The sequence below is a fragment of the Gouania willdenowi genome, chromosome 6 (genome assembly GCF_900634775.1).
Source record: "Gouania willdenowi chromosome 6, fGouWil2.1, whole genome shotgun sequence".
In the NCBI taxonomy this organism is placed as follows: domain Eukaryota; kingdom Metazoa; phylum Chordata; class Actinopteri; order Blenniiformes; family Gobiesocidae; genus Gouania; species Gouania willdenowi.
In genome coordinates, this window is record NC_041049.1 from 40709038 (window position 1) to 40730325 (window position 21288).

General features: G+C 37.2%; 1 protein-coding gene across 4 annotated transcripts in view; it reads right to left on the reverse strand.

Moving 5' to 3' along the window:
- kcp (kielin cysteine rich BMP regulator) overlaps positions 1 to 18439 on the reverse strand; it is a 54697-nt gene extending 36258 nt beyond the window's left edge. For 3 of the 4 annotated variants that reach the window (XM_028449355.1, XM_028449354.1, XM_028449353.1), the window contains exons 1-12: positions 18071 to 18439; positions 15056 to 15591; positions 13689 to 13761; positions 11801 to 12093; positions 11549 to 11723; positions 3591 to 3664; positions 3439 to 3501; positions 3233 to 3314; positions 2054 to 2136; positions 1879 to 1978; positions 1109 to 1188; positions 943 to 1028 (exon numbers count right to left, since the gene is read on the reverse strand). In XM_028449355.1, the coding sequence (XP_028305156.1) occupies positions 943 to 1028; positions 1109 to 1188; positions 1879 to 1978; positions 2054 to 2136; positions 3233 to 3314; positions 3439 to 3501; positions 3591 to 3664; positions 11549 to 11723; positions 11801 to 12093; positions 13689 to 13761; positions 15056 to 15591; positions 18071 to 18161 (1736 nt within the window). In that variant the 5' untranslated portion in view covers positions 18162 to 18439. Of the gene's footprint in view, positions 1 to 942; positions 1029 to 1108; positions 1189 to 1878; positions 1979 to 2053; positions 2137 to 3232; positions 3315 to 3438; positions 3502 to 3590; positions 3665 to 11548; positions 11724 to 11800; positions 12094 to 13688; positions 13762 to 15055; positions 15592 to 18070 lie in introns of those variants that run through there. The other variant, XM_028449356.1, reaches the window with a different exon arrangement.
- Between the last annotated feature and the right edge of the window lie 2849 nt (positions 18440 to 21288).

Consider the following 21288-nt stretch of genomic DNA (forward strand, 5'->3'; position numbering starts at 1 on the left):
AGTGACAACCATTATTCAGCTCTGCTAGTACATGTACTCGATTTAGGTTTACTAGTGCATGAGTAGACTTTACTGCTGGAGCAAAAAGTGTCACTAGTTAGCATCATATGCTAATAAGGGGGCAGGGAAAAATAAATTCAGGCTTCCATTAACTTTCGAAAGTATTCCAACCAATCACGGAGCTGAATTTGGTTCTAATCCCTCCTACTTCACTTGCATTAGATCTAGCAGTACTACTTGAGAATCTTTTGGCTTTACTAGTACCACGAGAAGACTAAAAACATTACTAGTACTATTAGTGAGTAACCCAGACGTACACGTGCACTAGTGGCCCAGACGTACACGTGCACTAGTAACCCAGACGTACACGTGCACTAGTAGCCCAGACGTACACGTGCACTAGTAACCCAGACGTACACGTGCACTAGTGGCCCAGACGTACACGTGCACTAGTAACCCAGACGTACACGTGCACTAGTAACCCAGACGTATACGTGCACTAGTGGCCCAGACGTACACGTGCACTAGTAACCCAGACGTACACGTGCACTAGTAGCCCAGACGTACACGTGCACTAGTAACCCAGACGTACACGTGCACTAGTGGCCCAGACGTACACGTGCACTAGTAACCCAGACGTACACGTGCACTAGTAACCCAGACGTACACGTGCACTAGTGGCCCAGACGTACACGTGCACTAGTAACCCAGACGTACACGTGCACTAGTGGCCCAGACGTACACGTGCACTAGTAACCCAGACGTACACGTGCACTAGTAACCCAGACGTATACGTGCACTAGTGGCCCAGACGTACACGTGCACTAGTAACCCAGACGTACACGTGCACTAGTAACCCAGACGTACACGTGCACTAGTAACCCAGACGTACACGTGCACTAGTAACCCAGACGTGTTGACGTGGTGAGTCGTTGCGTTTACCGTGGACAACAGTCTCCTGGATGGTGGACAGGGTTGCGACACAGCACAGCAGGGCAACGAACACCTGAACACTCCACCTTTCCATTCTGAGAGAGAAGAGCATGAACTCCATCATGGTGTGAGACATGCAGGACTGCCACCCTCCAGGACTGACTCAGAGACGTACCACACATGCACACTCCTGACACTGGTCTGATGTGGGAACACGAGCTCCATCAGGGTAGTCGAGTCCATTGACGACACATCCTGAAAAGGAAATTAGGTTTATCATCTGCTCAATGCATCACTTTCAGTTGAAATCGTAATTTAATTGTAATTGAGCTCAGATAATTCACTTTGTAATTGTAATTGTTATGTAAAAACTATCATTTACAATTTAATTAATTAATAATTAATAAAATATGTTTCAGATCAAAGTTTCCCACTACCATCTACAAAAATACATAAATATAAGGCTATACTGACAGAAAAAAGGCTCAGACAACTACACCAAAAATATTAATGCTAATATTTTCATTGATAAGGAAGCCTAACAAGATAACCAAGGAGATGAAAAACAATTTAGGTGATAGATAATATTTTTAGTGTATTTTACAGCTGGTTTAAGACGTGGATCAAAACTGACCTATTATCATTAGAGATGCTAACAGAACGCTAACACAAAAGGAAGGATACATTTTATGGATTTATTTCTCAAAGGCTTAGTAATTGTGATTAATTGTAATTGAACTTTAGTAATTGAGAATGTAATTGTAGTTGACAATAATTGTAATTTTAATTGTAATTCTAAAAAAATTCTGGTCATCGTAATCGTCATTAAGTTGTAATTGAACATGGATAATTGAAGATGTAATTGTAATTTAAAAATGTAGGTGACCCCAACCCTGATTCAGACTGAACACACACACACACACACACACACACACACACACACACCTGAACACGCAGAGCAGCAGGCGTCGGCTGGAGCAGCAGGTGATGGGTTCTTCTTACACGGGGTGTCACACTGCTCCCTCTGACAGTGCACGTGACCCTCCTGCACAGAAGGAAAGACATTGACCTGCAACCCTGATGACAAACCAGATCACATGCAGCTGGTCAGTGAACGCACCACGCAGTAGCAGATGTCACAGGGATTTTCCGCTGACCTCCACTGGGCTCCGTTGTTGTACTGGATGCCGTTGTGAGTGCAGTCTGTGAGTGAAAAACCTCCAATGACTCACATTTTCTGCTGCTTCCAGCAGGTGTTCAGCTTTTAAAGCTTCAATAAAAACCAGGAGTCAGTGAGTGCAGCTCTGAGTGTGCTGTCATCTTACTTTCTCACCTTCATCAATGTTAAACTGAACTGCTGACACCGACAAAAAATATTAAGTAAGAAAACAAACAAACAAAACAAAAAACATATTACATAATTTTGAGCCAATCATTATGTATAGTCTCAGTGTGGGAAAACACCAGTAATGTAATTTATTCAAAGTAGAAGCAAATTTATTTAACAAAATCTCTAAAACATTCAGTTGAATGAAAATATTCATTTATTTATTCATTTATTTATCTATTCATTTATTCATTTATCCATTTATTCATTTATTTGTTCATTTGTTTATTTATATGCTTATTATTAATTATCTAATTAATAAATTCAGTCATTTATTTATTCATTCATTTATTCATCTGTTTATTTGTTTGGTTATTTATTCAATTATTCATTAATTCAAGTGTTTATTTGTTTATGTATTATTTGTTTATTTATTCATTTATTTATTTATATATTTATTATTCTTTTATTTATTGATCGAGTGATTGATTGATTCAACTGTTTGTTTATTTATTAATTTGTTTATTTATTTATTAATTGATGCATGTATTTATTATTTATTTATTATTTTATTTATAAAAGGGACAATGCATATATTCATGAACATTTAGTAAATATGTTAATATTGTATTGTAGCTTATGGCTAATATTCATCTCTACTCCTTTAGCAGGTTAATGTAAAACTGTTGAGGACAAATATTCACAACATTAATGCAGTCATACAAATGCCAATAAAAAAAAAATAATCTAGTCAACAGAAAGCAGACAAAAACTAAAAACATTTGGGTGACTAAAAATATGACTTACACTAAACTAAAATATTGTCATAAAACCAAAATTAGGATAAAATTAATGGAATGTTGAGGATAAAATCAGTTATTCATATATTTGAAATCAACAAACATGTCTATATTTACTAAATGTAAATATTTACTGCAACATTGAACAGCCAAATAACATTTGCGTCCTTACGTGCACACTCATTGGCTGTGGGTTCATCAGGTTTGCAGTCCTGGGGGTGACATGGTGCAGGAGAGCAGTCCTCATTACTGGCCTTTTAAAAAAGAGCAAAATGATAATACCTACATGTATCAACTCATACGTTTAAGTTAGAGGATTTCTGATGACCACTTACACTATTTTACACTTTTCACAGTTATTTTTACAGTAATAATCACCTTGCATGGAGTTTTTTGTGCGCAGTCTTGGGGATGACATGGTGTAGGAGAGCAATTATTATCCTATTCACCATAAGAAAGAGGAGTTAATGTGAGCTAACGAACAGATCTGGGTTTGTTTTAAACAATTTGCACGCATGCTAACTCCTCACCTTGCACTCGTATGTTTGACAGCCATCGACTGTAGTATAGGAAACGTTATGAACTCTACCATCCGGCTCACACCCTAAAAAGACACAACATAGAGTGTATAACTTCTTTTTGAACACAATACACGTTTGTTAGTTCAACTTCCATAGTTTGAGGGATTCAGTTTCCTCAGATAAATTGAGTAGCTGCAACAACCTTGGGTGTAGTTGACTCAACCACTACGTATGAACTTGTTTTAACTAAAGGACACTCAGTGAACTCAACTTTAACTGATAAATTCTCATTTAAAAATGCATATAAATTGGTCTTACTTAATTCAAAAATGAGTTTAATGTAAGTAAATGGAATTTGTAAAAAGTAACTTAAACTTAAATTAAATATATAATTGAGTGGTGTTTACGTGAACAATTAATGCATAATAATAAGATCTCATTTGAGTTAAAAAAAAACTCATATACTTAAACTTATTGTGTTTTACCAACTTTCCGGGTTTGTGCGTTCATTTATTCATCCTTTTTTGAATGCACGGTGATGTGTGAGTAAAAGTGATTAAAGGTCCTTTCTAACTGTCTTTCCACTTTGTCTTTAACTTTTTCTCTGAGTCACTGAAGAACATCTGGCTCAGCTCGTTTTTTCCACTAATGACAGAACAGCACGACTCTGATGTAAGTGTAACGCACACACACGTTTGCTTTCACACCCACAGTCTGTGGACTGGTATTATATCATTGGAGCGTTTTTTTTCAGACTTAAAGGTGAGAGGCCCTGAAAACGTCAAACACTTTGTGATTATTCTTAACTTAAAGGTATGTTAGCGGTTATTAAAGAGGTTAATTTATCAATTTGATGACTCATCAATTGCCCTTTTTAGCCATCTCATTAGGGTTTTAGAGAAACATAATTGTTTGCATGAGAAAGAGACAGATTAGTTTGGTTTCCCGCTGTGTCAGCACTTCGCAGGCGTTTCCTGTTGTAAGCAGAAGCGTACACAAGATCAAAGTTTGTAGGAAAGGAAGTCGGAGTTTGATCGCCTTCCGATCTATACGTAGAAAAGTAATCAAGGAATGATGGTTGGAACAGATTGGATGATGAGGGAGAGAATCCCTGAGGGGGCTTTCCCAGGAGTACACTGTAAAAAACTATGAGTTGACTTTAGGGTCATTCCATGTCATTTCAACAAATGATCCACGCTCTTCAGTCTCAAAAAATATGAAATTTGTACCAATTATTCCATGATTATTCAGTAGTCACACTGTACATTTTGAGTTTGATTGGATTAATATTTTTTGAGATATGGCAAATTTAGTGACAGGAGTATGTGTTGATTTTTGCATATCCTTATTATTATATTAATCTTCCATTTTCAGCCTCCAACTCAGGAACTACACCACATGGGAAACTGATATTTGGTACAGTAATACAGCTCTAACTAATCTCTCATAATATTCAAAAATATCTGCTATACATTCTCTCTGGTGGACATGCCACAGCCTCAAAATAGTAAAAAAGTTAGTGTTTGTTTGGGTCTGGAACATGTTTGGTCCTTCAGTAAATAACTTAGCATATGCATCAGCTCCCTGTGATTTAATCAGATTTGAGCTATGTACATAGACTGTTCACATCACTAATGATTAGTCATACATATGTGCTGGTTCTTGGGTGACAGTTTCTTGAAAATGTTTACTATTTTTATTGGCCCATAACTGCAAATCAAACTAAAAATGTACAGTAATAATCACAACAACAATTGTTAAAAATGTTATATTTTTTTGAGACCAAAATGCGTGGGATGTCCTGAAAATGTGTTGGAATGACATGGAATGAACATTTACCACAAAAACATATGCAAACTTGTTGGTTCGGATCAAATCTAATTGATAATAATAAAGTCAACATAAGCAAATGTTTTCAGAATAAAAACATCACTTGTATTTTTTACTCCTAATAAAGAGCACAACATAATACACATTATAAATGAAAACATTAATTAAATCTACATAATTATGAGGAACATTGAAAAACTTTGTGTTCCCATCATTAGCTTGGAAATCTGGGAATGTGGTGATATTATATTGATCTAAATGTATCAATTAGTTGTTGTTTTTATGCTAAAATCTTTGAATGTTCCTGGAAGCATTAAAGAGAGAACGTGTTTACAGCTGTTGTCTGTTCAGAAGAGGAAGTGGTCCCAGTGGACAGAGAGAATGATTAAAGGCTCTGTAGTGGTGACGTGATCTCATTATTTTAACTGTTGTTCCAGTCGCCCACAGGCCTAAACTGTATGTGAGGAGGAGGGGGAGGACAAGAAATACTGCAGACTAGAACTGACACAGAACTTCATGAAATTGGTTGGTTTTGGGCTTCTAATAAACTGCATAGCTCACAGTAAAAACAAGTATTTATAATGAACTGAAATTAAGGCAGAACTTTATCTAGAACCCAAACTTGCCAATTTGCTATAAACTATTTTATTTTTTTGTCTTGAGGTCCAGAGATAAAGCCTTACTACTGTATGTTCTATTCCAGTGTTTCTCAAATGGGGGTATGTGTAATCTAGGGGTACGAGATGGCACTACAGGGGGTACTTGAGAGAGAAAGAGAGGAACATTCAATCTTGGACCGGAAATGATAAAAAACTATAGAAATAAATGTATTCCGGAGCCACTAAATAAGTGTTTTTCAACTTTGGGGTCGTGACTCCATGTGGGGTCACCTGGAGTTTAAATGGGGTCAGTGGACGTTTCCAAAAAATAAAAATACATTTTTTAAATTATTAAATTATTATTCTTTTTTAAATTAAAACAACACACAATCTTTCAGTTTGTGAATGTAGTTCAACTAAATTGCAGTAAAAATAAACCTCTGAGCTCAAACCTGATCAAAAACTAATTTGAAAAAAACAAAAAAAAATGTCGCCAGAAATTCTTGAAATCAAAATGAGGTCACGATCCAAAAAATGTTGGGAACCACTGCTTTAAATACTGTTTCTTTCTACTGATTTGTTCAAATGTGTGTAATCACTCGTTCATTCCATCATTATGTTCTATAATTGTTTTTAAATAATTTTCTAAGAAAGATGTTATAGTCGGACAAAGGGGTACTTGGGTTCAAAAATAGAACCACTGTTCTATTCTAACCAAACCAAAAATCACACAGATTTACAGTTTTTCCAATAAATAAATAATGAATGAATAAATAATTAATTTAAATTTAAGTTTATTTTCATACGTAATTGTGTTGGCTTAAAGTTTTGTCTAAATATTCGTCTTTAGAAAAAAAAAAATTTAAAAAAAGGACGGATCCTGCTAACAATTAAAATGTAATCGATATAAATCAAATGAGGTCAAAGGTCAACTCCAGACATGGCCAACAAGTGGTCCAGGGCCCATACGGCCATCTATCTAATTTAGTGCTGCCCCAATTCTAAACAAAAAAATGACTCAAAGAAAAAAGTAAAATAAATATACACAAAACAACAACAAAAACATTAGAAACATGTATAAAACCACGACAAAATACACACAATTAGAACATAAATACAAAAAATAACTTCAAAAACACACAAAAGAAAAAAAGAACAACAAAAGTAAATAAAACCACAATACAAATGCAAAAAAATAACTCAACAAAGCAACAACAAAAACCCCAAAAGCCTTTGTTCTTTCCTGTGTTAATGCTCAGAGTTGGGTCGGACGATGCTATCTGTAGCAGCGCTTCTATCCCCGCCCACAAATCTCTACCACCGAGAGTGGTTGACTGTCCACTACAATCATTTATCCACTGACTTTGTTTATTTGTCACTCATGGATTTATTCATTTTGGGTCTGAACCCTGTCTGAGTGTCCAGTGACGATTGGTCTGTTCAGAGCTTCGAGGTGCTAGCTGCTACATGTTTAGCATTGAGGTGCTAGCTGCTACATGTTTAGCATTGAGGTGTTAGCTGCTACATGTTTAGCATTGAGGTGCTAGCTGCTACATGTTTAGCATTGAGGTGCTAGCTGCTACATGTTTAGCATTGAGATGTTAGCTGCTACATGTTTAGCATTGAGGTGCTAGCTGCTACATGTTTAGCATTGAGGTATTAGCTGCTACATGTTTAGCATTGCGATGCTAGCTGCTACATGTTTAGCATTGAGGTACTAGCTGCTACATGTTTAGCATTGAGGTACTAGCTGCTACATATTTAGCATTGAGGTGTTAGCTGCTACATGTTTAGCATTGAGGTGCTAGCTGCTACATGTTTAGCATTGAGATGTTAACTGCTACATGTTTAGCATTGAGGTGCTAGCTGCTACATGTTTAGCATTGAGGTATTAGCTGCTACATGTTTAGCATTGCGATGCTAGCTGCTACATGTTTAGCATTGAGGTGCTAGCTGCTACATGTTTAGCATTGAGGTACTAGCTGCTACATGTTTAACATTGAGGTGCTAGCTGCTACATGTTTAGCATTGAGGTGCTAGCTGCTCCATGTTTAGCTTTGAGGTGCTAGCTGCTACGTGTTTAGCATTGAGGTGCTAGCTGCTACATGTTTAGCTTTGAGGTGCTAGCTGATACATGTTTAGCATTGAGGTACTAGCTGCTACATGTTTAGCAATGAGGTGCAAGCTGCTACATGTTTAGCAGTGAGGTGCTAGCTGCTATATGTTTAGCATTGAGGTACTAGCTGTTACATGTTTAGCATTGAGGTGCTAGCTGCTACATGTTTACCATTGAGGTACTAGCTGCTACATGTTTAGCAATGAGGTGTTAGCTGCTACATGTTTAGCAGTGAGGTGCTAGCTGCTACATGTTTATCACTGAGGTGCTAGCTGCTACATGTTTAGCATTGAGGTGCCAGCTGCTACATGTTTAGCATTGAGGTACTAGCTGCTGCGTGTTTAGCAATGAGGTGCTAGCTGCTACATGTTTAACAGTGAGGTGCTAGCTACTACATGTTTAGCATTGAGGTGCTAGCTGCTACATATTTAGCAGTGATGTACTAACTGCTACATGTTTAGCATTGAGGATGCTCTGCTGATCAACAAACTCTTTCGCCAAACGCAGAGTTTGGGAGGGAGCATTGCCCCCCTAGTGGTCAAAAGTTTGAATTACAGTTTTCCCAAATTCATTTGAAAAAATAAAATTCTTAAAGCTGCTATCCAAAGTTTCTGAGAAACGTCTCGATGTCCCATCCTAAACAGCTCCACTTCCTCTCACTGCCTCTCCCAATCTACCAGATGCCACGCCTCTACTTTTCTGCACGTGCATCGCGGATCATAACAAGGTCCCATTGGGTCGCATTGATATAGGTCTATGGGTCAGGTTTAGGAATGTAACGATTAATCGTAAGGCAGTTAAAAATCGATTCATAGGTATCACGGTTGATATCGATTTTCTGAAAATTTAATTGCAGTACTTTTTTTAACCAGCAGAGGGCGCTATCCACAAGTGTAGGCGGCGGGCGGATTCTGCTGCCGCCTACTTTCTTTCTGGCCGCTTTCTACTCTTAAATATGTTAATAAATGATTCATTGCAGTGGCGGATGCTTTAAGACTACAAGGGAACCTCAGCATCCCCTAAAATCAGTGGTCAAATATGTAGTGTTGTGTGTACATTTCATTGACTAAATATATGACAGAACACATGTATGTTTAGTTCAGAATCAGCTTCTTATAACAGGAAACTGACAGTGACAGCGTGACGTTCTTCATTCATTACCGCAGCGTCACAGTGTTAATAAACAGTGGTGAAGTTCAGCTTCAATTGACTTCAATGGGAGAGGATTTAGTGGTTGATCCACTGCAGTCAAACTAGACGCTCATTGGATAAATGCTCGGTTATGACGCACTTAGTACCGCCCATCGGACGCCGGGATTCACAGGAGGTCTATGGAGCAGTGGGCTGGATCTGTCTGTTCCGGACGCTGGAATAATGGATGATGATTGGATTTGATTGACAGCGAAATGAGCCAATCAAAGAGTATGACGTTGTAAGCACACAGGCGGGTTTTTCAAATATTTCAGTCCGTTGCTCTGTGTTGACACGGAGACTTTGCTGATCCTCTCATAGCGAATTAACTTCTGACAAACCTAGTGTCTGTTTTTGGTGTTTGTGGAGACTGTTACTGCTTGTGTTGTGAGACTTTTGACCAAACACTCACACTCCAGCGCGCAGCAGCTGCGCGCGTGCGTGCGTGTGCGCGCGCGTGTGTGTGATAATCTACAAATAGTTGTTGACAACAAAATGTGAATTCTACTAGAATTCACATTTAAATAAACAGATACATTTTCTGAAGTAGGCAGAAAATGAGCTTCCCCTGCATGAAAGACCAGCAGCCGCCACTGATTCATTACCCCTTTAGCACCGAAAGAATATCTGTAATATTACTTGAATATCTGTAAAAGTCACGTTTTTCTATTAGCTCTGTCTGCTAGCATAGCTTCTCTTCTTCACTGCTAGAATATCTGCATGCCAACCGACCACTGTGTTACCAGCGCCCTCTGCTGGTCCAAACAAATATGACGTAAATCAGTGCAATCATGGTTTTTTTTTTTTTAAGTCCAATTGTTAAGGCACAAAATACATTTTCAGTTGCACTTTTAAAAAGAAAAAGAACTATTATGCAGTTTTGCATTGTTTATTATAGAACCAGAATTTAAATTAATAGGCTTCTTAATTTGTATTATTCCTTTATTTATTTCATTCAAGATTTATTTTTAGTTAAATTGCATTGTTTTGAATAGTTTATCAAGGAATTCTTTTGACAATAAAAAAAATAAAAGGAAAATAATACAGTATTTTCTATTTTTTTTCCCAAAAAAAATAAAGGAATATTTTTCAGTCATCATTTGTCTACAGTCACATTTTGTAAAATAAATCGTGAGAGAATCGTATCGTGAACCCAGTATCGTGAATCAAATCGTATCGGGAGTTAAGTGAATCGTTACATCCCTAGTCAGGTTAAAGACAAAATCATATTTACCTGTTTGCTGTTGTGACGCGGAGCCTTGTTTTGCACTCACTTTGATTGACAGTCTCAAAAACAGGAAGTTGAAGCCTATTGGCTGGGGGCAGTCGGTGATCGTTTTCATTTGTATAGGGGTCTGTAGGACGAAGGACGGACTTATATACATTAATGTATATGAATGACCACCAGCAGTAAAATCATACAATACCATAGATTTCTCAGAAACTCCGGATAGCTTTAACATAATGTACATAATGTACAAATATTTCAAGTACCATAAAACAGTGACTACAATATATATACGAATTCATTTGTTGTTATTTTAAAAATACAAGTTATTTTTTGGCACTCAAGTCATGTGACTTGGTTCTTCTTGACATGGTTGCCTTCACAGAGCTAAAAAAAGTAAGAAGTCAGGGCAGGGCTGCTTTCTTCTTGTAAATAGGACTTTACATTGTGCATTTTGGACTAAATACTGAGATTCATTGGATTTTTGAATGTCATAGGAATATTTTGAGACTACTTTTGATGAAATATATGGATTCAGCAAGACATGGCATCGCTTTAAAAGTGAGGAGTGATGGCTTGTTTATGTTGCCATTTTTTTTCCATTTGACAAAATAGTTAATTGTCTCTGCTGTGAGGGTTGTGTCTTAAAATGGTTTATATGGTTAAAAATGGAAGATTTTAAGATTTCAAATGATATGTAAGACTATTGATATGCTGCTGTATTAGAGAAGCAATTAATCCCTTAATGGCGTGAATGAGTGAGATTATCCATTTCTATTCGCGACGGTGGACGTTACAACGCGTCAACATAATTTTTTGTCGTCAACATGCTCAATTATGTTACTAATCATTTTTGCATTATTGTATATATTGTGGTTGGCGTGAATCTCGAGACAGTCGATATATTTAATTCCATTTTTTCTTTTGCCTGTGTATCAGTATTATGGGTATACCAAAGGTACCGCGCTGTTTATCAATGTAGAGTATGACAAAGACGACTCACTTGATGTTTGGGTGATGCGCTGACAGACGACTTCTCCAGAAGTGCAGGAACACACGGTGTCAATGTCAGTCTGCCAGCGATGACCTTCAGGAACTTCACGTCCCTCCGTCACACATCCCCTCCTCACACACTCACATCCCTCCAGGTACTTCAGACGTGATTCGAGTTCTGTATTCTGTCATTTCAAAGCACAAAGGGCCTTTTTCAACATTTTTGTGATTTTAAAAACAGATTCTGCTGTTCGTTCCTTACCTGAGCTTTGACTACATCCATCATACGAACCAACTCCTCCAGCTTCTGTTCCAGCATCCTCAGCTGATCTTCCCTCAGGGCCTGAGCAGCAGGTTTCTCCCCCTGAGGAGAACCTGAGGACCCAAAAGCCCAACCCCTGTGCTGCTGATCGCTCTGGATGCCCAGGGCCTGCTGGCGGTTTTGCTCGTGCAGTCTGAGGTTTGTTTGAAGTCCACTCGATGAAGTCTCCCTACTGTTATCAGTCTGGGAATCATGGCTGCGTGCCTGTGAGTGCTGAGGCTGAGATCCAGTATCTGGAAACAGAGGAAACAGGCAGGGGGAGGAGATGGCAGCCAGAGATTTCTAAGATAAGAATCCCAATGAAGAAAAGACGAAAGTTTGGAGTCTAAACAAACATCCTAAAGAATTGGAGACGCACACTCAGTCTCCCTTAGCGACTTAACATCAGCTCCTCTTAATGTTTGACTGTAAAACTACATATGGAATGTAATGCAGTATCAGGGCCATCAAAGTAAGATAAGATAAATAATGCAAGTCTTACCACGAGTCAGGACATGCTTTCATATAGCACAAAGAAGTCAATGTTATCTAACTTTTCCTTAGGAAACCAATCTGAAGTTTCTCTAGATGTCTGCACTCGTCTGCACATGTGTTGCAATCCCTTTGTTTTTTAGTTTATTTATCTTTGAACTACATTTACAGTTTGATTGATAGACATAAATAATATTTCATTTCGAGCATTTTTTGTCTTATTTTTATCAGTTATTTTGTGTATTTTTGTTTGGCTTCTGTCTATTTTGGAGTCATTTTGTATATATCTGTGTCTTATTTTGTTTATTTTTCTCTTATTTTGTATATTTCCCAAGTTATTTGTGTGTTTTTGTTGTATTTATTTATTTTTTTGAGTCATTTTGGATGTGTTTGGTTATTTTATACATTTTATAAATTTTTGCTCAACATCAGCTCCTCGTACTGTTTGACTGTAAAACTATATGAAACGTAAGGCAGTATCAGGGTCATCAAAGTAAGTACCATGAGTCAGGAAAAGCCTTCATATAGCACAGATAAATGTTTTTCAAGTCTTTGAATTACATTGTATATATGAAAAGTTCTCTATAAATAAATGTTGATTGATTGATTGATTGATTAAAGTCTAACTTTTTCTTATGAAACCAATCTAAAGTTTCTATGCCTGCACTCGTCTGCACATGTGTTGCAATCCCTTTGTCCTTTTGTTTCTCCATCTTTTGAACTACATTCACAGTTTAATTGCTAGACATAAATAATATCTCACTGACACATCTCCTGTTTTTGGTTAAATGAATGAATAAATAAAAAAAATAAAAAAGGAAGATAGGGTCATTCCATGTAATTTCAACAAATGGCACACGTTTTTATATTTTTTATGTTATTAGTGAAATCTAATAAATAATAAATTATTATAAGACACAAAGCCAACCTGCAATGGCCTCATGTAAAAGCTTTTCAATATCTGCAAGTGGTGAAATAACCCAAAGTTGGGGTCCAAAATAATGTCCATATCTCAAAAAGTATTCATCATTCAAATTAAACATTTACAGCGTACCAATTGAATATTCACAGAGCAATTTGGTAAAAATTTCAGAATTTTTGGAGACTGAAGTGTTGAAATGAAATGTAATGAACCAATAACCAACTCTTTGAATTAGCTGCAGCTCTCATTTTCTTTCTTTTATTTTTATTTATACGCAGATCTCACATCATCAACTAATGTTTTTTTTTTCTTGTATATAAACACAAAAGAAAAGGAAAATACATAACATCAATGGGAAAATGTCTTCTTCATTTCCACACAGTTTTTGTTACATTTTCCGACTCATGTTTTTAAGTAAACCAAATAAAAGTTTACCTTGCATATTGCTGCATGTCCACGGGCGCTGTTGGTAAATTTTCAGTGAAATTTCTGCCTGCTTCAAATAACCCTGTGTAATAAAAAAAAAGACACATATTCATTCATTTTAGTATTTTGGACATTCACAATGTTTAGTTATTGTTCACAATGCTATTGCTATCAATAAAAGGATGTGTTGTCATTTATACGAATAGCAGGATTAGCAAAAAAAAAAAATCCAAACATATCACTGTAGACGTTCCTCATGTCCCCGGCAGAGCTAAGAGTTTTCATTATTATTATTATCATTTTTTTTTAATTATTTATTTTATTGTTTTTTATCTTTTAGGGGTCTTTTCTCCCGTCTAGACTTACGCACTTTTTTGCACGCCTGCAGTTACGCGCTTCTTTCCTACGCGTATTCTCCGGTCCAGGCTCCTGACACGCCCACCGCGCGTAAGAAGCCAAAAATGTGTACGTGTGAATAAAGGCGGGCTGAAGGAAAGGTGATGTCATTTTACAGTTACAGTACGTAACTGGGATGGAGGCATGCAGTGACTGACTTAAGTACAGGGGAAGAATAGCACTCAGCCAAAAACAGCGCAGCTTTTTGGACTTACGCACATGGGAGAATAGAGCCCTAAGTGTTTTACTAGTGATGTCTTATTGTGGTTTAATGTCTTTTGTTTTATGGTGTTATATATGTATTCTCTTCACTGTAAAGCACTTGGTATGCTGCTGGCTGTTTTTATGTGCTATATAAATAAAGCTGACATTGACATTGATTGTGGTAACAACAATGAACAAACTCTAACACACAACCATTAGCATTAAACACACAAGTCATTTTGTTTATTTTTGTTCACCTTTTGTATTTTTCTTCATCAATTTGTATATTTTTGTCTTATTTTGAACATTTTCTGATTTATTTTGTGTTTTGGTTTCATTTTCTGTATTTTTTTTTTTTTTTTTTTAATTTTGGATGTGTTTTTCTCATTTTATTCATTTGTTGTCACATGTTTGTTATGTGTTTTTGTTCATCTTTTGTATTTTTGGAATCATTTTGTGTATTTTGGTAGATGTTTTGTGTGTCTCTTGAGTACAGTGTGGGACTTTTGTGTGTTTCTGGTGTCACTTTGTACATTTCCTTTAGAGGCTGCTCAAAATAGGGCAGAGGGCTCCATTTGGCCCCCGGGCTGTCAGTTGCTGACGTGTGACTTTGTGGTGAGTGAATTACAAACAATTAACTTAAATTCTTATTGTGAATATTTACAGCATTTTCTTCATTCATGAAGATAAATTCACTTCTAAGTGAACAAAAGTGAAAAAACTCCTTAAAGCATCAAAGCAACACACAGATGAAAATGATCACATGATGAACTCACATTGAACTTGCTGTCCTTCCTTCCTGGAGTGCTTGCTAACGTGATGCTAACATCCCGAGGCAGAAACAAGTTGGTCTTGTTGTTGCTTTTTGTTGCTAAAACTGCAGGATCTTCACATTCTACGTAAAGTGTCACATGTTCACGTTGCAGGCACACTGCCAGCCTCACCCACCCCCCCTCAGAGAAGGGGTTCCTCTTTGGGAAATAAGAGCTGACGGAGCCCTGAAGGCCTTTATCTCCAGCCAGGTAGTCCAAACGCAGAGTGTTATTGACAGTGGAGGAGATCACTTGGAGAAAAGGAGTTGATGCAGAGGAGATAGAGAACAAACTTCCATTGGTTCCTGACGTCTGCTGAGCTTCCACACGCACACAGAAACCAGCCTGAGGGTCGGAGGTGAGAACGTGGGAATATTTCTGAGGCAGGGTCATGTAAGGCGCCCGTGGACGTATTTTGTAGACCACGGTGCTGGAGGTCTGCACTCTGGATATGCCAGGTGTTGGATGAGTGATGTTCAGAGCAGCCAGGAGATCAATCACTGCAGGGACATCCAACACAGAAAATGAAGATTCTCTCTTACAAAGTGAGCTCCCACAAAATACAAACAATATACAAACACTGTTATAAAGTAAGTCTGCATTGCTCAGAAAAGACCAAAACAATGAAAACGAACATAATAACACCGACAGTGATCAGCCAAAACTTTAAGACCAATAAGACTGCCTTTAATGCAAAAAAGATCAATTTAATATAATGACTTATTATCAAACATTAATTTTAGTAGTGGGACTAGATTAAAAACTATATCTAATTGATTAGAGATAACAATAATAATAAAAAATAATTTATTTTATTTTTATTTTGTATTCAGCACACATTAAAGCTGCAAGGAGAAAACAAAGCCCAAAGAGCTTGTATAGGAGTTCCAACCCTTTCAATAAACACAAACAATTTAATGTAAAAGTTTAAATTTGAAATGTATTCGTGGATAGCACCTTGAGATGCTACATCTCATTTTTGAGGGGGACCCAAAATAATAACACGTAGAAAATTAGGAGACAAAATACACAATTAAATTTTGATAAATGAGGGAAAATAATATATAAACAAAGTAGACAAAAAGCAATAATAAAAGACAATGAAAATATTGAACAAAATATGAATTGAAAATCAAAAAAGAAATACATAATTAAAACAGATATACTGTACATAAACATACGTATATACATACACCCATATACACATGCAAATACAAATATACATATTACACGTGGATTGTAATGATGGTAATCTAATCTAAATCAATGGCCTAATAATATTTGATACGAGAAGTAACGTTTTTCTAATTTAAATTGGTTTTGGTATGTGACTGAATCATTGAAAACAATAAATGAGCTCAAACAACAAAATAGTATTATTTCCATCAATGAGTGCTAAAATAATGGGCCTGTACTATGAACTAGATAAGGATATTCTGATATCTCTCTGTAAGCTTCACCTAATCTAACATTCTCTGTCAGAGAGCAGCTGTACTACGAAGCAGGATATCAACACGTTCACTTAGGACAGGTGATTTCAGTCAGAATTGTGCGCTCTCTTGTGACATTTGGAGATTGCAGCGTCAGACCAATCACAATCACAGAGAAACTGTGGAGCAACTTACGACACAATTGAGGAATACTACTTTAAAAATATGAAGAATTAAAATCCATAATTCAGACCAAAAACAACACTGTTGCGGGAAGAAAAGAACACAGGCAGGAAGTTGCTGACACTGTTAAAGCGTAAAAGCGTGTGATTATCCAATATTAATCCATGGGATGATAAACGGACAGCGCTTTGATCAGTTTCACTTTATTATATCACAGACTTGTTTCTATTCAAGTAGACCTCAATTTATCACACACACTGGGATGAGAGCACATTGTTTCACTGTAGTATGTTCCTGCTGATGCTGATAGCGTCATTACAGCATATGTATTAATGAATGAGATGATCCGTCCATTCATATGAAGAGTGTCTGACATCAGCTGACTGTAGATCAGTCCATCAGATATAAATCTATATTTTTTATATTTCTTTCCTAAACACAGCTGTCAGATCACACCAACCAGGATGTTCTAACAATGGGCAGGTCATTTTACAAGAGAATTGATTGGTCAGGAGAAGAGACTTTAGTACTTGCTCAGATCTTATCCACTTCATAACCTGGTGCCGACCAGGTTAGGTGTTCAGCCTAAGTTACCATGGCAATTTAGCCTAGTAAGAAGTTAGCCAGCGTCATAGTACAGCACACATTGATTAAATACTGGAAGTTAGCGCGATAAGAAGGAATCCAGTTTCGTAGTACAGGCCCAAAACGTCTGCACCAACAATTATGAAGGTGTTCATGTAGAGAGATACTGTAACTACAGTCTGATATCACATCTGATATGGTAGACTTCACTGATCCCATTGAAGTCATTTGTCAAAGACAGAGTTAATTCTTAAAGGTGAGACGATATATTGCAATATTAGAACGTCACATAAATGTATCATACGAGTGTTATCGCAAGAGGGGGAGGAGCCAGATTAAAATATTTTCACAAAATCACATTTTATCATTTTTTAATATTCCTATTGAGTTGAAAAGGTCATACCGAAAGTAAATATGTACGTATGTCCAGAGTTAAAGTCAAATAAAAACATGATTATTTTTCCAACTGGCTTTTTCATGTAATGTATTTTTTTTTCTAAATTTGTTTTGTATTAAATCGCTATTGCGTGAAACCACTATCATTGATCGTCATTTATTTATTCATTTTACATGATATGCAACTGCATGTTCTGCTTAAGTGTAAAAAAATGTATTTCTTTAAAATAAAGATTTCCAATGTTTTTACTTGTTTTGAGTGAATACATGAACAAAAAGAAGAGAAAACTTCTCCAACAGCTGAGTCCACACTGACAGTTCATCCAGACTAATCTAAATAAGGAATACTGCAGAACACATAAGACATGCAGATGTTGTGTCTCACCGCGCTCGTGTACCACAGCCTCTCCGTGCGTAAAAAGCGCACAGACACAAAGCAGAGAGACAGTGAGTCTCAGTCCACAGCAGCTCTCCATTCCTCGGGAAACGCTTCACAAACACTTCACACGAAAAGCATGTTTCTCCTTGTGTGTGAACAGATTCTGTCCGTGCGCGCTTAGGGAAAAACGTGAAACATCTGGATGCTGGCGGGGCGTCTCTGCTGCAGCCACACGCACACGCACTTACATCCCCCTCTGGGTCCGTGCACGGAGTCTCCAGTGCAACGGATACAAAGATCTGTGACAGTCCAGAGTCTGAGTGGAGAAGGAGAGAGAGAAACTGGAGACGTGCGCGTAAAGTGCGCGTCACCGACTCTGCTCCGCGTTTCAGTTCAGAAACAAACTCTCTCCACCCAACTTTACTTTACTGAGACCCCCTCACCCCCCCTGCTATGGAACTCAGATAAAACCTGGTCTGGAAGCTGGAGTGGAGAGGAGTTCATCTGTGTGTGTGTGTGTGTTCATTTAATGCATGTTTACAAATGTTTACATTATACACAGATTCACACGCATCTGTATTTCTCTGTTTCACTTATCAATCAATTCTGAGTTCTGCTCTCCTTTTATTTATTTATTTATTTATTTATTTATTTATTTATTTATTTATTTATTTATTTATTTATTTATTTATTTGTTTAATAGATTAAATACATACTTACAGATATATGCCGTAAATAAAAAATAAATGCTATTTATTTATTGCATTTTTATTTAGTCCTTCATTTACTTCAATTATTTATTTCACATAAATAAAAGAATATACAAATAAATAAACAAAAAAACAATACATAAAAATTTAAAAAATATAAATACATAAATAAATAACAATGAAAATAAACAAATACATACCATTTAAGGCATTTATTTAGGTATTGGGTAATTATTTTTTAAATGTATTCATGTATTATGTCATATACAGTGTCTGTATTTATTTATTTATTGAAAGGACTCAGATAGAGATGAGGATTTATCGCTGACGGGCTTTGGGGCTCCGTTCAGACTGGATCGTAAGAAGGAAAGAACTGGGAAGTCCTGTGGAGGAGGAGTGTGTTGCTATGTGAATGAAAGGTACTGTAATACCGTTGTGGTGCATGAGAAAATCTGTACTCCTGATGTGGAACTATTGTCTCTTCGACCTTTTCACTTCTTATCTGAATTTCTGGAATGTGTATCTGCTATCAAACACTGGTTGACGTCAAATGATCTGCAGATAAATTCTGGAAAAACGGAAAACCTGATCATTGTTCCTGATAAAACGTTCACTCAGATTAAGAACTTCCTTGGTGCTCTGGGTGCATCTGTTAAAACCAGCCCCAGAAACCTTGGGGTTGTTTTTGAAGTCAATGTCTTTGGAGGATCACTGTTGTCAATTGATCAAAAACTGTTTTTATCATCTGAGAAATATCTCCAAAGTGAGGAATTTGTTGTCCAAATCAGATATGAAAATTATCATCCACGCGTTCATCTCGTCACGCATTGACTACTGTAATTCAGTTTTCACCTGATTTATCAAGTCGACTCTAAAGAGACTTCAGACTGTTCAGAATGCTGCTGCCAGACTTTTGACTGGTGCACCCAGAACAGCCCACATTACCCCCATTCTTTCTGGTCTTCATTGGCTTCCAGTCAATTTTCGTATTGAGTTCAAAATTTTAGTCCTGACTTTCCGTGTGCTGCATGGTCAGGCCCCTCAATACATCACTAACTTGTTGTGCCCCTACACTTCAGGGTGCACCCTTTGGTCGTCAGGCAAGGGTCTCCTTATGATCCCATAAACTCATTTTAAAACTCGGGGTGACCTGACGTGTTGGCGATAGCACCAAGACTCTGAAATAGCCTAAACCAGTCCCTCCATGAGCTTGACTGTGTGGACTCTTAATATTATCTGAAGACCGAAAGGCTTTTGGTTAAATTGTTTTTAACTTTTATTATCTTTTTTATGATGTTCCTCTTGTTGTTTTTAATTCTCCTGTGTTTTATTATTCTTTTGGGATGTTGCTGTTGTTGTTTTAGTTTCACCTTTGTTTGTACAGCACTTTGTAATTTAATCTGTGAAAAGCGCTACATAAGTACAATTGACTTACTTACTGTATACTTGCCCCGCAAGTTCCAACAGCTGTTTTTTTACGATTGTATATGTTCATCCCCACGCAGGCACTGCTGCTGCTGTGCAGCTGATTGATGACATCACGTATAGGCTTGACACAATTTGTCCTGATGCCCCAAAGTTTATTTTAGGGGACTTTAATCACTGTCGCCTGGGTGACTCTCTTAAAACATAAGAACAGTATGTTTCATGCAGCACAACCCAGAGGAATGCGACCCTACACTTGTGCTATGGTACTGTGAGTAGGGAGTACAAGTCAATGCCTCTTCCTCCTCTGGGATCTTCGTATTGCGTGTACCAGATGCCGCAGTACATTCCTGTTTTCAGGCGTCTGCCGCGTGAGGAAAAAACTGTGAAGTGCTGGTCAGAGGACAGCATTTCTACTCTTCAAGCCTCATTTGAATCATATGTAACTTTCTGCGTAGATTACATTGTCCTGTCAAAAAAGGTGATTATTTATCCAAATGATAAACCTTGGGTAAACAAAGAGCTTAAATCAACTATAAATAAAAAAATAAAGTAGAAAAAGTGGTAAAAAGTGACATAAGGAAGGCCAGATTAAAATATAAACACAAGGTTAAAGCCCAGTACAGTAGTGGTGACATTAGAGCAGCCTGGCGGGGCATTAAGAACATGGCCTCTGCCAGTCACCAGAAGGAGGACAGGAAACCTGTGGTTGATGTAAAAGAGGTGCCTGATGTTGACTTGCCAAATGCTTTTAATGCCTTTTTCTTTCGTTTTGAAAGGACTGATGTTTTAGAAAATGTGTCCGACTGCAGGAATTCACTTAACACCTCAAAGGAAATTGTGATTTCACAAAACCAGGTCGAGGCTTTATTTAAGAAAATAAGGGTGGGGAAAGCCTAGGGCCCGGATACCATTTGTGGGTCGCACTGTGTCACCCAGCTCAGCGCTTGTACATTGTTTCAAAATTGTGTTGATCTCTGTCAGATTCCGACCCTGTGGAAGACTTCTACAGTTATACCTCTTCCCAAAACAAAAAGCTCAAAGGAACTGAGCGACTTCAGACCAGTGGCTTTAACCTTGCTTGTTGTG